The sequence below is a fragment of the Lolium rigidum genome, unplaced genomic scaffold (genome assembly GCF_022539505.1).
Source record: "Lolium rigidum isolate FL_2022 unplaced genomic scaffold, APGP_CSIRO_Lrig_0.1 contig_42008_1, whole genome shotgun sequence".
In the NCBI taxonomy this organism is placed as follows: Eukaryota; Viridiplantae; Streptophyta; class Magnoliopsida; order Poales; family Poaceae; genus Lolium; species Lolium rigidum.
The window spans coordinates 42,889-59,211 of NW_025900526.1; the positions used below are offsets into that span (position 1 = coordinate 42,889).

A 16,323-nucleotide genomic window follows, 5' to 3' on the forward strand; every position below is an offset into this window, starting at 1 on the left:
GATTGCCCCTCACCCGTACAGGTTCACGAGAGGCAGGTTCCGGAGGCCTACTGTCCCGGCAGTCGGTGCACGCCGACGGACGGGGTGAGGAAGACGAAGACGGCGGTGCAATAAACTGGAAACAGGTAGTCGCATATGCGTCTAGTACAGGCTAGGGTTGGCGTCCGCGCTTATATAGTGCGGTTCGGGAAGGTCGTGGGACGCAGCCCACGTCCGAGTCGGCACAACCACGATCCAGAAAAACCGGAAGGCAAAACGGCTGAGTAACGCGTCCGTTAATGACTCAAAATTGATTACACAATTAATTTCCCAAACAGCAAAAAGATAAGCTCGGCTCGGCGAGATTCCCGCAACCCGCGACGCGTCGTGAAGAGGCGATGCGAGGCGAGGCGGGCGGCGGAGGAGGAGGAGTGCGCGAGGGCTCTCTCTCTTCTCACTCACTTACTAGGACTAGAACAACCCACCTTATATACCACTCCAACTCTCTTCCAACTAGCAATGTCGGACTAAACTTCAGCTCCCACTAGTGCTGCCACTGATTTTTGGAATGGGCCATGTGAGTTCCAGAATTTAATAATGGGCCATGGGCCAAAGGCCAAATGCCCAAAATTCCAGCAATCCCCAACAAACTCTCATTGGCACATTTCATCAATAAGTTTCCAGAACATTGTTTTATATACCGGTATGTTGTGGAGACTGTTAAGTTGAACTTCCACTTAAAGCTTCATATTACACTAGATTGCAACTTGGATAGTGGACTATGCCTTGAACTACAAGTTTTCTGCGCACTAGCTTCATACAAAGCCTAGACCGATACTAGGCTACCGTGAGGCTTCCTCGCGGTTTGGAGCTTATAAGTCATACTCCAGGACCTTTCATGAGTTTACTAGAGAGCACCCAACTCTCATAGATTGCGACGTTTAAAAATCAGACTCATAAAGGTGTGTTCTTCAAAAGATGTTCTGCAGGACAACATCTCTGCTAAAATAAGCCACTTAGAACACATTAAGATAATTATCAACCTGCCATGCAGATTAGGAGAGTATTGCATCTTACGGAGTGGTAAAATTGCTATAGGGATATATACTCTCCTCTCAGCTGACCAACAACTTGTCTCCCAGCTCTAATTCACGGGATCTCCGATCACATAGAGTGGGTTACCACCGTGGGCAGCTCATAGTGTGGGTCTCATACCCATCTCCCTCGATGCATTTTCTATCACATTTCGTGATAGTCCCTTTGTGAAGGGGTCCGTCAGAGTTTCTAGACGTATGGATATAATCCAATGCTATAACTCCGGAGTTTCTCATTTTCCTCGACGGTTTTCGTCTCCTCTTCACATGCCTTGATGACTTCATATTCTCCTTAGAACTGTTTACTTTGACGATCACAGTTTGATTATCACAGTTCATAGGAATAGCGGGTATTGGTTTCTCAACCACAGGTAAGTCCATCAAAAGCTCACGAAGCCACTCCACTTCAACAGTGGCTGTGTCTAATGCTGTAAGTTCTGCTTCCATAGTTGACCTCGTAATGATGGTCTGCTTGCAAGACTTCTAGGAAACAGCGCCACCACCAAGTGTAAACAAATAACATCAGCATCAGATATCCAATTTGCATCACTATAACCCTCAAGTACCCTTGGATACCCAGTATAGTGAATGCCATAACTCGCAGTGCCTTTCAAATAGCGCAAAACTCTCTCAAGAGCATGCCAATGAACATCTCCAGGTCTAGACACAAAACGGCTGAGTTTACTTACAGCAAAGGAGATGTCAGGCCTCGTGGCGCTGGCTAAATACATAAGCGAGACAATGATCTGCGAATATCGCAATTGATCTCTGGCAACTCTTTTATTCTTACGAATTATCACACTAGGATCATAAGGCATTGGAGAAGATTTGCAGTCGTTATACCCGAAGCGACTCAGGATCTTTTCCACATAGTGGAACTGAAGCAATGTAATCCCACCATCGTCATCCTTCAGCAGCTTGATGTTTAAGATCACATCAGCTACTCCCAAGTCCTTCATCTCAAAACAATGAGATAGGAACTCCTTGACCTCCTTAATCACAGTAAGGCTGGTCCCGAATATCAATATGTCATCGACATAGAGACAAAGAATAACTCCCTCGCCCCCACCATGGCGATAGTATACACACTTGTCAGCTTCGTTTACAACAAAACCTTCAGTGGTTAAAGTTCTTTCAAACTTCTCATGCCACTGCTTAGGTGCTTGCTTAATCCCATACAAAGACTTCAGTAATTTACACACCTTTCCTTCTTGACCATCTACTACAAATCCATCAGGCTGCTCCATATAAATTTCCTCTTCAAGCTCTCCATTTAGGAAAGCAGTCTTAACATCCATTTGATGAACGAGAAGACCATGTGAGCCAGCCAAGGATAGTAGCACTCTTATGGTGGTCAGTCTGGCAACATGTGAGTATGTATCAAAGAAATCTTCACCTTCTTTCTGGGTATAACCCTTGGCCACAAGACGTGCCTTGTACTTTTCAATAGTACCATCAGGCCTAAGCTTCTTCTTGAACACCCATTTACATCCTACAGGTTTGCACCCATAAGGACGATCAGTAATTTCCCAAGTTCCATTGGCTAAGATGGAATCCATCTCGCTACGGACAGCTTCCTTCCAGTAGTCAGCATCCAGAGATGCATATGCTTCTAAAATAGAAGTGGGAGTGTCATCCACGAGGTACACAATGAAATCATGTCCAAAGGACTTGGCAGTCCTCTGTCTCTTGCTCCTTTTGGGAGCTTCATTGTCATCCTCCACAGGATTATCAAAGTGTTCTATAGCCATGGTAGGTTCAGGAAATAATTCCTGAGTAGATGAACTGGGCATGTCCTGAATTGATGAGCTAGACGTTTCTTTCATAGGAAAGATGTCCTCAAAGAAAGTCGCATCATTTGACTCCATAATTGTACCAACATGCATTTCGGATACCTCAGATTTTACTATCAAAAATTTGTAGCCAATTCTATGAAATGCATATCCCAGAAGGACACAATCCACGGTTTTTGGTCCAAGCTTGCGCTTCTTGGGTATTGGCACATTTACTTTCGCCATACAACCCCAAGTTCGTAGGTAAGAGAGTTTCAACCTTTTCCTTTCCCATTCCTCAAAAGGAGTAATGGTTTTGTTCTTTGTGGGGACACGGTTTAGGACATGACACGCAGTCAATATCGCCTCCCCCCCACCATGCCTTGGATAGACCCGATGTATCTAACATGGCGTTAACCAAATCAGTTAGAGTACGGTTCTTTCTTCCGGCCACCCCATTTGACTGAGGTGAATAGGGAGGTGTCCTCTCATGGACAATGCCATGTTCCGCACAAAAAGAATCAAACTCGTTGGAAAAATACTCTCCACCACGATCAGACCTTAGCCGCTTGATCTTTCGATCAAGTTGGTTTTCTGCTTCAGCTTTAAAGATTTTGAAGTAATTAAGAGATTCATCTTTAGATTTCAAGAGGTACACATAACAATATCGAGTAGAGTCATCAATTAAAGTCATGAAGTATCTTTTCCCTCCTTTTGTCAATTCACCATTCATTTCACAAATATCCGAATGTATAAGCTCCAGCGGTGCCAAGTCTCTTGCCTCCGCAGTCTTGTGAGACTTACGTGGTTGCTTAGCTTGCACACATACTTGGCACTTGGATTTCTTGACAATAGCAAATTTCGGAATTATATTCATATTCGCTAGCCGCGTCATGCACCCAAAATTAATATGACAAAGTCGTGAATGCCAAGGACTCACTATCATTGCAAACATGATTAATAATTTGAGTACATATGTCTGACAGAGATAAGCGGACCAAGCCTCCGCACACATAACCCTTTCCAACAAATTGTCCACACTTGGAAATTACAACTTTATTGGACTCAAAAACCAACTTAAAACCAGCTCGACATAAAAGCGATCCGCTAACGAGGTTCTTATTAATGGAGGGAACGTGCTGCACATTCTTCGATCTGGATGGTCTTTCCCGAAGTAAACTTCAGATCCACTGTACCAACACCACGAACAGAAGCACGTGAGCCGTTTCCCATCAGCACGGAGCAAGTCCTTGTGACCTGATAAGAAGAAAACATAGAGACATCAGAACATACATGTGTATTGGCTCCGGTGTCTATCCACCAATCAGGAGAATTACATACTGAAAGGACAGTAGGAGAAATACCGTCCCCAACGTCCTTCATCTAAGTATCAACGCCAATAACAACATTTGCGGACTTGCCGCTATTCCCACGCCGATCATGGCGTTCTGGGCAATCAGGAGCCCAATGTCCAGGAGCGCCACAAACATGGCAGTTCCCTTTTTTCTTATAAGGAGTCTTCCTCTTGAAGTTGGTTGAGTTAGAGGCTTTGTTCTTCTCGTCAAACTTGCCTTTTCCATTGTTCTTATTCTTAGACTTGTGAGATTGGAAGTTTTTCTTCTATACCACATTGGCACTAGAACCTCCCTCAAAACTACGAGCGCGTGTGTCCTTTGCTCTCGCCTTCTCTTCCACATGAAGCGAGCCAATGAGATCCGAAACGGAAAACTCTTGTCTCTTATGTTTCAGAGAAGTAGCAAAGTTCCTCCACGAAGGAGGAAGCTTGGAAATAATGCCACCGACTACAAATTTGTCCGGTAAGGTACACTTAAACTGCTCGAGTTCTTTGGCAAGTGACTGAATCTCATGAGCCTGCTCAACCACGGAGCGCTCATCGATCATCCCGTAGTCATAGTATTGCTCCATGACATACAATTCAGTGCCAGCGTCCGAGACCCCAAATTTGGCCTCGAGCGCATCCCACACATCTTTACCATGGTCGAAAGCCATGTACGGTTCAACAATGTTGTCCCCAAGAATGTTGAACAAGGCCGCCTTAAACATGGCATCGACCTTCTCAAACTTTTCCTGCTCCTCTCTGCAGTAAAGAGGCCCCTCGGAGTCTAGCATCCGTGGCGCTAAAACAGCCTAGATTTGTAAACCATAGGACTGCCTTTGTGCGCCACCTCTTGTAATGCATACCATCAAAGAGGGGAGGTCGAGTAGCGGCAGCAACGCTGCTTGAATTGATTTGGCTAAAATCAGGTTTTTGGATTGTTGAATATATAAGCAAATATCCATATGAAATAATCCGTACAAGTAATTGATAAATCATGACTATGAAAACAACAAATAAACTAATCGTGGATGAACATATCACGTCTAAACAAGATAAACCGATCGCATCTACCACAGAAACTAGAAGAAGGAACTCTAACAGAAACTGAAAGAGAAACGACAAGGTCACATACTTCGCAGCGGCGTCGTTGTCACCGATGTTGAGGTTGTCGAAGAAGTCGCTGAGGTCCAGGAAGAAGTTGTCGGTGTGGAGGAACTCATCGTCCGATGACGACATCGTGATGCTAGTAGTCGCGCCTAAGCGCTCCCCAAAAACCTGACTGCCCCTCACCCGTACAGGTTCACTAGAGGCAGGGTTCCGGAGGCCTACTGTCCCGGCAGTCGGTGCACGCGGACGGACGTGATGAGGAAGACGAAGGCGGTGGCGCAATGAACTGGAAACAGGTAGTCGCATATGCGTCTAGTACATGCTAGGGTTGGCGTCCGCGCTTATATAGTGCGGTTCGGGAAGGTCGTGGGATGCAGCCCACGTCCGAGTCGGCACAGCCACGATCCAGAAAAACCGGAAGGCAAAACGGCTGAGTAACGCGTCCGTTAATGACTCAAAATTGATTAAACAATAAATTTCCCAAACAGCAAAGATAAGCTCGGCTCGGCGAGATTCCCGCAACCCGCGGCGTGGCGAGGCGGGCGGCGGAGGAGGAGGAGTGCGCGAGGGCTCTCTCTCTTCTCACTCACTTACTAGGACTAGAACAGCCCACCTTATATACCACTCCAACTCTCTTCCAACTAGCAATGTGAGACTAAACTTCAGCTCCCACTAGTGCTGCCACTGATTTTTGGAATGGGCCATGTGAGTTTCAGAATTTAATAATGGGCCATGGGCCAAAGGCCAAATGCCCAAAATTCCAGCACCATCGTTGCGCAAGCCATATCCATACAACAACATGTAGTATAGTCTTCATCGCATCCAATACACCTTCCCACCATAATCTGAAGACCTTCAATCACAACCACCATGACTTTCTCCACCACATACGCCAATACCATAGACATCTAAGTTTAGAAATTCCCTGTGGCACAAACAAGAAAGTGAAGCATCGCGTCGCGTCCCCTTAAAGAGCAATATGTGCACGAGTATGACCAGATCATTTCTGATCTAGATATTCAGAGGTGACATGGGCTAATGTCCTTAGATCTCTAATGGGGAATACCATAACTCGTCGGTGGCCAGATTGAGGACACCGACATGAAGCACAACGGAGACTTGGTGCAATAAGAGTGTTAGAACAAAACCACCATTATTAGTTCCAAGCCATCACTCCCACCTCGTCGGCCGGCTACCTAAGGGACCGACCGCCCTGATCCCTCCATGGGCTGCCCGTAGGGTAGGCCGGCAGCGAAGAAGGCAACACATGACACCCGAAGCATGTGCCAACAGGCTGTCATGACTTCGATCATGCCAGATGCGAAGCCACCAATGAGTCTTCAATGCGGGGATGCGTGTCCGCACCACCACCACAGGACCATGCGTCCCTTGCATAGCGCCGCGTCCTAGGCGACAAATGTGACCAAGCGGGCTTTGCCCGTCTGCGTCCTAGGGTTTCCGCTGAAGCCGCCCCCCGAGAGCGGCTCGGGTTTCAAACTACAATAGTTTGTCCATTGCAAGGAAGTGTAGAAATTATTTCCAAACTTCAACAAAGTGGATCCTTGCACCGATCTAAACCTTGAACCAATCGTACCTGTCATCGATGGAGCAGTGAGAAATTCTGCGACAACTGAGAGCTAGCAAAATTGAAATAAAATAGTCTAATCTGAAATTTGCTTCGAGGAGTTGAGGTCCCAAAAATAATTTGAGGATTGAGATGAGATCTATAGTACTGCGTGGAAAGGACCACGCTGTCCGGTGGTTGTGAAAATGATCTGAACCTAGCTGCAATGACAGCAACACCAACGCTCATCCATATGTCCCTGTAGCCTCTCCTGCCAAACAAGTGACCGGCATCGGTATATAGCTCGAAGCCGATCAACAACCGCCACCGTCCTCCCTAGATCCTATGGCAATTTGTATACTCGCCGGTCGTTCGCCTAGATCAGCGGCAGGGTCCCAGCTGTCTTTTCCCCACTCTTCGTGTTCATCGTCTCAGGTTCAGCCAACCTGAACTGACCACCAGATACTGTACACAGCTTGCAGTGTAATTAAGCTGTCATCGGCAGAGCCTCATGCTGCCCGTGTTGCCGTAGTTGATTAGATGGGATAACGGATTCGATTCACGTTGTTTGATCTTACAAAAATATATGTACACCCACCGTTCTGAATAATATGCTTTAGTGTAGTTTTTCTTCTTCTGAATAATATGCATCTAAACAACTTTGAATGCGTCTGCTTACTCATTTAAATCCGTACACAATTCACCTTAAAATATCTAAACATCTGGAAACCATAAATTTAGCTCGAGCTACATGTAACTCATTTTACAAAAAATCCAAAAAAGATATAATTTGTTTCACAAAAATCTGAAAATAAATCCAGATTTAGACAATCTTGTGTTCTACAAAGGTGCACATTTGCAATTCGAAATACCATATATTCGAGGTTATGCAAAAAAGACAAATTCTGATATTTAAAATAGTAAATGTGCAAACTCTCACAATCTCAAAATCTGTCACATTTTATCATTTTTGTGCAGCCTCGAATATATGATATCCCGAGTTTAAATTTTACACATTGATAGAACACAACATTACCAACATTTAGATTTTTTTCCAGATATTTTGACACTTCGGAATGCCAGTTTTGATTTTTTTTTAAATGAGCTATGTATAGCTCATCCTACGAAGCTCCACCTCCTAAAACATCTTACAATTTTAGAACGAAGAAACTAATTGTATTGCCCTATTTCTCCAACTAAAGCAGCCGAAGTGCCAACCAATAATTACAATAAAAGGTAACAAAATCAGTAATCGTTAACTGATCGGTCAGAAAGAAATAGAACATGGGTCTCCATATGTGCGATCCTACTTCTCGCCTGAAAGACCATTAAAACATGTACCATACTCCTCATTGGCCTAATCTTCATGGTTGCGATCGAATCGGGAGCCACCAGCCACGAACACGCTCCTTCCTTTCCCTTCTCATCCTTTGCAGTTTTCCTCCTTTACCATACTCCTCACATGACCATTTTTTTTTTTGCGTTTTCTCGTAGTTGATTAGATGGGATAACGGATTTGGTTCACGTTGTTTGATCTTACAAAAATATGTACACCCACCGTTCTAAATAATATGCTTTAGTGTAGTTTTTCTTCTTCTGAATAATATGCATCTAAACAACTTTGAATGGGTCTGCTTACTCATTTAAATCCGTACACAATTCATCTTAAAATATCTAAAACATCTGGAAACCATAAATTTAGCTCGAGCTACATGTAACTTATTTCACAAAAAATCCAAAAAAAAAAAATTTAAAGTTTCATAAAAATCTGAAAATAAATCCAGATTTAGACAATCTTGTGTTCTATGAAGGTGCACATTTGCAATTCGAAATACCATATATTCGAGGTTATGCAAAAAGACAAATTCTGATATTTACAATAGTAAATGTACAAACTCTTACAATCTCAAAATCTGTCACATTTTATCATTTTTGTGCATCCTTGAATATATGATATGTCGAGTTCAAATTTTACACATTGATAGAACACAACATTGCCGACATTTAGATTTTTTTCTCCAGATTTTTTGACAATTCAGAATGCTAGTTTTGATTTTTTTTAAAGGGTAACAAAATCAGCAATCGTTTACTGATAGGTCAGAAAGAAATAGAACACGGGTCTCTATATGTGCGATCCTACTTCTCACCTAAAAGACGATTAAAACATGTACCATACTTCTCCCTGACCTAATCTTCGTGGTTGCGATCGATTTGGGAGCCACCAGGCACCAACACGTTCCTTCCTTTCCCTTCTCCTCCTTTGCAGTTTTTCTTCTACCACCACCTAACTAGGGGGTGTGACCCCTCTTGCACCTCAACTACTTGCCCTAATGAAGGTGGTCGAGCTCCTGTATCCAAGCTTCGGTTGGTAACATCGAGGAACTGGTCGAGACTGCGTCAAAGAATTAGTCGGTGGCAAAATCGAGCTCCTGGAAGCGGGAGCTTTGCTAACCTATTTGATTTGGGCAGGATAGCAGCTGAGGATAGCAGCTGAAGGGGTGGTCTGTGATAAAAGTTATGCAACTATTTTGACGCCAATGTGTAGGAGTTATTTGGGAACATACCAAATAATCGAGCTATCAAAGTGATTAGTCGGGCTAAACGATTAGCTTAGACGATTATATATTCGATATGGGGACACGAGCGATTAACCGGCCTAATCGATGATTGGGCCGATATTTTGAACAGTGGCCGCAGTGCGCTGTGAAACAGGCCCTTCCATTACACTGATCATGTTTAAAAATTAAAGCCGTTGCAGCTACCGGTTAGTATCGTCCATCAGCCGCCCCGACCGCATCAGGCCCACGCACAACCATCAGGGTCCTGGCCGCTCGCCTAATTCGAAACGCCGGAAGCCAGAGAAGCAGACGCAAAACCATCACCCACGCACGGAAGCGGTTCCGATTCCGGCGTCCGTCCGCGGTCTCTCCTCCCGCATCCTGATCAAGCCGACTCGCCTCGACGCCGCCGGGTTCCAGGCTCGAGCTCGACTGGGGTGATGGCGGCCGCGTCGAGGAAGGAGGAGGAGAGGAACGAGCGGATCGTGCGGGGGCTCCTCAAGCTGCCGCCCAACCGCAGATGCATCAACTGCAACGGCATCGTAAGGGCTCCTACTCTGATACGCTCCTTCGATCCGCGGTTTGCTCCCGATCTGGAGTGCTCCGTGGTGCTCACTGCTTTGCTTGCTGAAGTCCCCTGTTTTTGTGTGCTGTCGTCTGTGTGACGCCGATGCAGGGGCCCCAGTACGTGTGCACCAGCTTCTGGACCTTCATCTGCATCTCCTGCAGCGGCATCCAGTGAGTGTTTTTTTTTTGGGATTCCATCCCTGACCCTGTGCGACCAATCCTTTCTTTGTCTAGGTGGAATTGGAAATTCTAATCAGTCCGATCCAAGTTTAGTTGTAGTGTTGGGCTGTGTCAGTTAGCAGGTTCCACCGATGGGGTCTGTGGCAAATTATGGCCAATTGTTGGCACGCGTTATACATCCCATTGCTTATCCACTGAATGCGTATACACTTCTCAATGTATTCCAATTCTAATCCTGAAGAAGGTTTGGCTTAGCTGATCGTATTACACATGCCAATAGTTTGCTGACTTCTGTTATCCTAACACATTTGATGCACTTGTAGCCGCGAGTTCACGCACCGAGTAAAATCGGTGTCAATGTCGAAGTTCACCGCGCAAGAGGTTGAGGCCCTTCAAAAGGGTGGGAACCAGGTAAAGGCATCTATTGAGCTGTATGCTTGTTGGTTGGGGCCTGGAAATTCCCATTTGGTTTAATGTCCTAACTCTGAAACTGAATAATACAGCGAGCTAGAGAATCGTTTCTGAAGAATTTCGATACCCAGCAAATGCAGCTACCTGATAGCAGGTAAGTAACTCATTGAATCATCGCCATGTATTACGTGCTTTGGTTTGTTAAATAACTCGTTGTGGTACATGTTGTGACTCAGTATTTTTTTTTCCGTCACAGTAACTTTAACAGTCTTAGAGAATTTATAAGAGTTGTTTATGTGGAGAGACGATATGCTGGCGTGAGATCTTCTGATAAGCCTCCGAGAGATAATAAACAGGTACCCTTAGTTAAATTTTCAACATTTTGTTTGACTACCGATGAAGTGTTCTTTGTCGGTCTTGAACTTTACATGTGATAAATTTTAGCATGACTGCTGCAGTATACATAGATGTTACTGAATAACTATTCAGGTGCTACCTGTGATTTAAGTTCATTTATGGTTTATTCTCCAAAGGGATGCTTTCTTCTGATTGGCTTTCCTATTTTTTCCTAATGTATGTGGCTACATTGAGTCTTGCTGAAATATACTCTATTCCATCTATACAGATTCAAAAGCCCCATGAAGAAGAACATAGAAGGTCTAGTTCCTATCATTCATTTTCTCAGAGCCCACCTAATGACTACCAATATGAAGAAAGACGCAGTGGCAAGCAACCAGCGATGCTTACTAGGAAACCTGGTTCAGATCGAGGGCATGACGGAAAGATGTCTTACCGTTCAACTAGCCTGCAAGAGAGAATGTCTGAGGACCAACTTGCAAATGAGATTCGGGAATTGAGGACTTCTGACTGCTCCGGTTCAAGCGTGAGTGATACAGTTAGAACAGTTCCCGAATCACCTAATTTCTTCGATAATGGGTGTTCAAGCGCTCCTTTCCAACAAAATCAATCAGATATGCTGAATTCTAATGGCATCACTCAATCCCAGGTGATGGATCTCGAAATTCATCCCCTTCCCTTTCTTGTTGCATCTCATAAAATTGCTTAATAAGTTTAGACCTTTCTCTTCAGAGAACTGCATCAACAGAGAACATTGATACCACAATGCTTAAATCAGGAAACTCAAGCTTAGCTGATTTGTTTTTTGGTTCTGAGACTGCTCACGGAACTCAAGAATCCAACAACTTTATAGCTCCAAGTTTTGTAGCCTTTTCTGATGCTGTAAATGGTGCAGAAGAGGATTTCTTCAGCCGGCCAAATTTGCAGCAACAATTTGTAACTGGCTTATATCCTTCTGTAGATTTTTTCGCAAATATGCCTCCTACAACTTCATCTTCTGACAAAATTCCACTGGAAGCTCCATCACTAGACAATGCTGGGTGGGCTACATTTGACACGCCTCCAAAAGATAAACAGCCTGGAGTAACTGGGCCCTCTCTTGTAGCTTCCATAGACAAACAGACTCTGGGTCATGATTTGTTTTTGTTCGAACCAAGTGATAGACCAGCATCGTTCCTGACTTCCAAGGATAAAGTTTCAGTCATCAATCAGTCTGGTGCTACGTCTCATGATTCAAGTTGCTCTCAGGTAAGGAACATTTGCATTGCTCTAGGAATTTCTCATGTTTATGAGGTAATTAACTTTGAGAACGGTATTAAACTTCGTAATTGTGAGATATGTGGAGGCAAAAAGGGTGATTGTACCACGAGGTTCCAGTGTTCCACTATGGAACTGGCCTTGACGTGCTTTACAACTCGGAAAAGTTAATATATTTTAATTTGCTCCGCCTTGGAGCATTTGTGATGACACTACTGGAAGCACTCAAAGTCTGACAGGAGAGGTATCATTATTGGCTTCTAACTTGCAAGAACATAAAGAAGTAAAAGAAAATAATTACCATGTGAAGAAAAATGTAATCACATTTCTGTATTTTTTTGAATATGTGGAATTAATATGCACCTTTGAAAAAGAGTTGTTTGATGTTAGATTCTAGTTATTTTTTTTAGAAAATGGAAGCTTTCGTTACCTCGGCCTCTGCATCGATTGATGCACATAGCCCGAACTTATTACAAGCACACGAAGAAAAAGAAGCCTAATCAAAAAGTGTGACATGCCACCACACACAAGCCTAATATTTTTCTTAGTATTATGCAACAAATTTTACAAAAGCTATTTTGCTGCAATTCCTCAATCTTGGGATTTTCAGTGTTTGTGATGTCGCTGCTGGTAGCACTAGTTCCTATCAAACTGTAAGATCTCCCATTAGTTACTTTGATATTGCTGGAATGTAGTAGAACTAACGGGTGGATAAGCTCTCAGGTCAGGAATCATGAAACTGAATAGGAAGTTATTTCTTGGCTCTTATGGTGCTGCTGCTGTCCTTCTGTTGATTCTGAGTTTTAACTGCTTTTCCAGAACTTACATTCCGTTCCTCCTTGTTGTGTATTTCTAGTTATGGCATTCTTTTGATGATGCAACTGGGGTCATGATTAATGATCACTCCACTGCTGGACCACTGTGTAATGAGCACCAAAATGTAGTCAATGTTTCTCTCGGTACGAGCAATCCGTTTACTTGCTCTGTTGTTTCAGAGGTAGCCTTTTTCCCTGTTCAAATTTCCATGTGGTACATAAATAAGGGGATGTCATAACTGTTATTCTCTGTAGGAATCTCAGGATGATGATTGCCATAAAGTGTTCATGGAGGAATTAGCTCCAAGTGCACCATTTGCTGCTTTCCTAGAGCCATCTCTAATATCTGCTGCTCCTTCCTTGGTATGGCTTCTCTATTACATTTTCTTTTATACCATCTGATGTGATTTGATCTTGTACATAACCTTTCATTTGCAGGGAAGAACCTCGGCTGATAAGGCTGTGCTAAATCCATTTGATCTTCCGTTTGATACTGACTCAGAGGCTCCTGGTCTGGTATTACCCTTTCTTCTTTGAATTATTTGTACCCCATGTTATAGAAGGCTAAAAGCAGCAAATATATATTGATGTAGATCTTTTATGATCCCTCCTTTCTGGGTAGTTGATAATGCTTCAGTTTGTGGATAATGGCCCTCCACGGACAGGTTTACCTAGACTACTGGGTCTTAGATTTCTCGAAAAAGGACTGTCGGGTCTTTGGAACTGGTTGAAATTTTATAGATTGTAAAAAGTTTCCCTAAGCATGCCACTGTTATTGTTAAGGGCGTTGGGTCCTATGTGTCGCGCCAGTGGGGCAGTCCTGTGACAGTAATAGGTACTTATGTGTATTTGAAGCAGTCTAGGATAAAATATACCTATAGGTAGAAAGTTTTTATAACTATCCATGTGGGATACGATTGTATTTTAAAATCTAACAGTCTAATTAAATTAAAAATATGGAGTTGTGGTTGCACAAGGCTCTCTTCCACGTCAGGGATAAGCCAGTGCCCTATTGCCAGTTCAAACCTTTATCTTACCCGAATAACTCATCATATCAATTATTTCTGCTGATATTCTTTCATTTTTTAACAAAATAAAATAATTTAGAGAACTAAACTGTATATGTTTGGATTTGCTAAAGAACTGCGGAATCATTTTGTCGGCGTTAGTCAAATTTCTTATCTTTGGAATTGGATCTACATCACTATTTGTGCATTCACCAAGTTTAGAAAGGGATTCACGTCTGTCGAGGGGATGGTTGAGATGTGGCAAAGTTGTGGTGGTGCCACGGCTATGGGCATGGAGTAGGATGACATTGACAGCACTCGTGATCTGAGGTTTAGGTGGGGAGGGACAAGTTGAGTTTAGGTTTAAGGTGGGTGTTGACTTCTGAGTTTATATAATATGTGGAGTGATGAGGATTCTAGCATCTAGTTCCAATGGCTAGAAAATGTGACTGGTCCCCAAAAATAACATCCTACTCATAAGACAAAAATTATATATGCTTTGCAACTCCACAAAGTCATTTCTGGTACATGTGACATCAGCATGTTGTCAATCACTGTGTTTGTCAAATGTGCTGATGATATAGGAAGTTCTGAATACGTCAATACATCATCCAACCTGTGGTGGCTTTCGAGATCAGTTTAATTAGGGAATTCAATTAGAACTTGTGCAGCTGCACCAGTCATTTTTTATTACTACTGTTACACAAGCATATTTGAATTTGAACGTGTTTCGACTTTGGACTTCACAAGATGGCGTGCTCTGGTAAAAAAAATCCTTGAAGAATTTTGAGACCATTCTACTTATGATTTAGCATTGAGAACTAGTTAGTCCGTTCACGCGTTTAGTATGTACTTTCTTGTGTGCATGATAATGTAAAAATATCTTAGTGTTTAGTCAGATTCCTCTATGTGGCGCTTGCTAGCAATTTCTTAATTACACTTCATCTGCAGTTCATGGACGTGAGCACGTTGCAAGCAGCTTTGCCTAATTTACCAAGTTCTTTTCTTGATGGTTTGCCTGAATCATGGTTCTCCAACAATACTTGTACCTATGTTCCGTCTGGATCACATGGTGAGCTTTACTTGCTAGCATCTTTATATAATTATTGTGCCTTTTCTTTCTTTTGTACATGAAGGTCATCTGATTCTAACAACTTGCACATATTCAGGTGGACTATCATGTCTTGCTGAGCAGGCCCCGAACTCTCCATTGAGGTAATATTCTCTGCCTTGAGTTGTACTCCCTTTTGGTTCACAAATTTAAGATGTTTTAGACATTTCTAAGTGAGCATAATGAGTGAATCTACACACTAAGGGTAGACTTACTAAAATAGACGAATCTACACACTAAGGGTAGACTTGCTAGCATTTTATTGAACGGATTATCAAGGGTTTGTTTGGTTTGCTGCCACATTGGGCTACCAAAATTTGGCAAAGGACATGTTTGGTTTGCTGCCAATTCCCAAGTCAAAAGTAGGCAAAGTTATTGTTTGTTGTTATCGGCAAAAGAACCAAATATTTGGAAGGCCAAAATTTTGGCAGCAACCTTGCGGAAATCAAACAGAAGCCAAATTTATACACATATCCAAAACTTTGGCTTGACAAAATTAGGTAGCAAATCAAGCAAACTCTAATATCTACTCTTTCAAATTTTTTTTTTGCGGAAATCGACCCAATTGTTTCAGGAACATAGCGTTGAGCACTGTATCAACTGGCAATCCTTTTGCATAGGAAGGATTCGGCTTGGAAGTTTTAGGGCTCTGTTGCCGTGATATGCTGCGCTTGGACTTCTCAAGAAATCAGCGTATGGCCAACTGACATGTTCCTTCGGTTCAGTGAACTACTGAAGGGCATTCCGTGGAGACTCGGATCTCTTTGGTTTGGCCGACACCGCACATTTTGGGCCCCTTGGCTCTTCAAGGTTGGAACTCTGGTTGGTGGTGGTTGGTGATGACGATAATAACCCAGAAGACAGGTGGTTGCGATGGCAGTGGCGATTGCGTTATATTAGTAGATTTTCTTTCAGAATGATCACGCAATTGCTGGCCTTCCATTGATTGAGCAGAGGGAAATTATATTAGTAGATGTTGAGCGGAACGTGTATATTAGTTTTCTTAGTCTTGCTATACGTACAAAAATGTCATTGCCTACTCATGCTATTCCTATGTTTGATTGCACGCCAGGCTGTCATCATTGTACACAACGTTTCTTGTCTATTGTAGTGCTCAAGAATGCCTAACGAGCTGCTCTGTTTAAAGGTTGTCATACTTGTACTTTTTTTTAGAGGAAAAGGGTCTCGCCCCGGTTCCAATTAAA

At 43.1% G+C, this 16,323-nt stretch overlaps 1 protein-coding gene across 1 annotated transcript; it reads left to right on the forward strand.

Moving 5' to 3' along the window:
• The first annotated feature begins 9,833 nt into the window (after positions 1 to 9,833).
• On the forward strand, positions 9,834 to 15,882 carry LOC124681416 (probable ADP-ribosylation factor GTPase-activating protein AGD14). Its single transcript, XM_047216338.1, has 13 exons — positions 9,834 to 9,955; positions 10,090 to 10,151; positions 10,484 to 10,571; positions 10,664 to 10,725; positions 10,828 to 10,927; positions 11,197 to 11,577; positions 11,661 to 12,176; positions 13,042 to 13,182; positions 13,256 to 13,363; positions 13,439 to 13,516; positions 14,959 to 15,079; positions 15,177 to 15,222; positions 15,693 to 15,882. Exons 1-13 carry the CDS (start codon positions 9,854 to 9,856, stop codon positions 15,736 to 15,738), a joined length of 1,851 nt encoding a protein of 616 aa, XP_047072294.1. The 5' UTR covers positions 9,834 to 9,853; the 3' UTR covers positions 15,739 to 15,882.
• Positions 15,883 to 16,323: the final 441 nt, after the last annotated feature.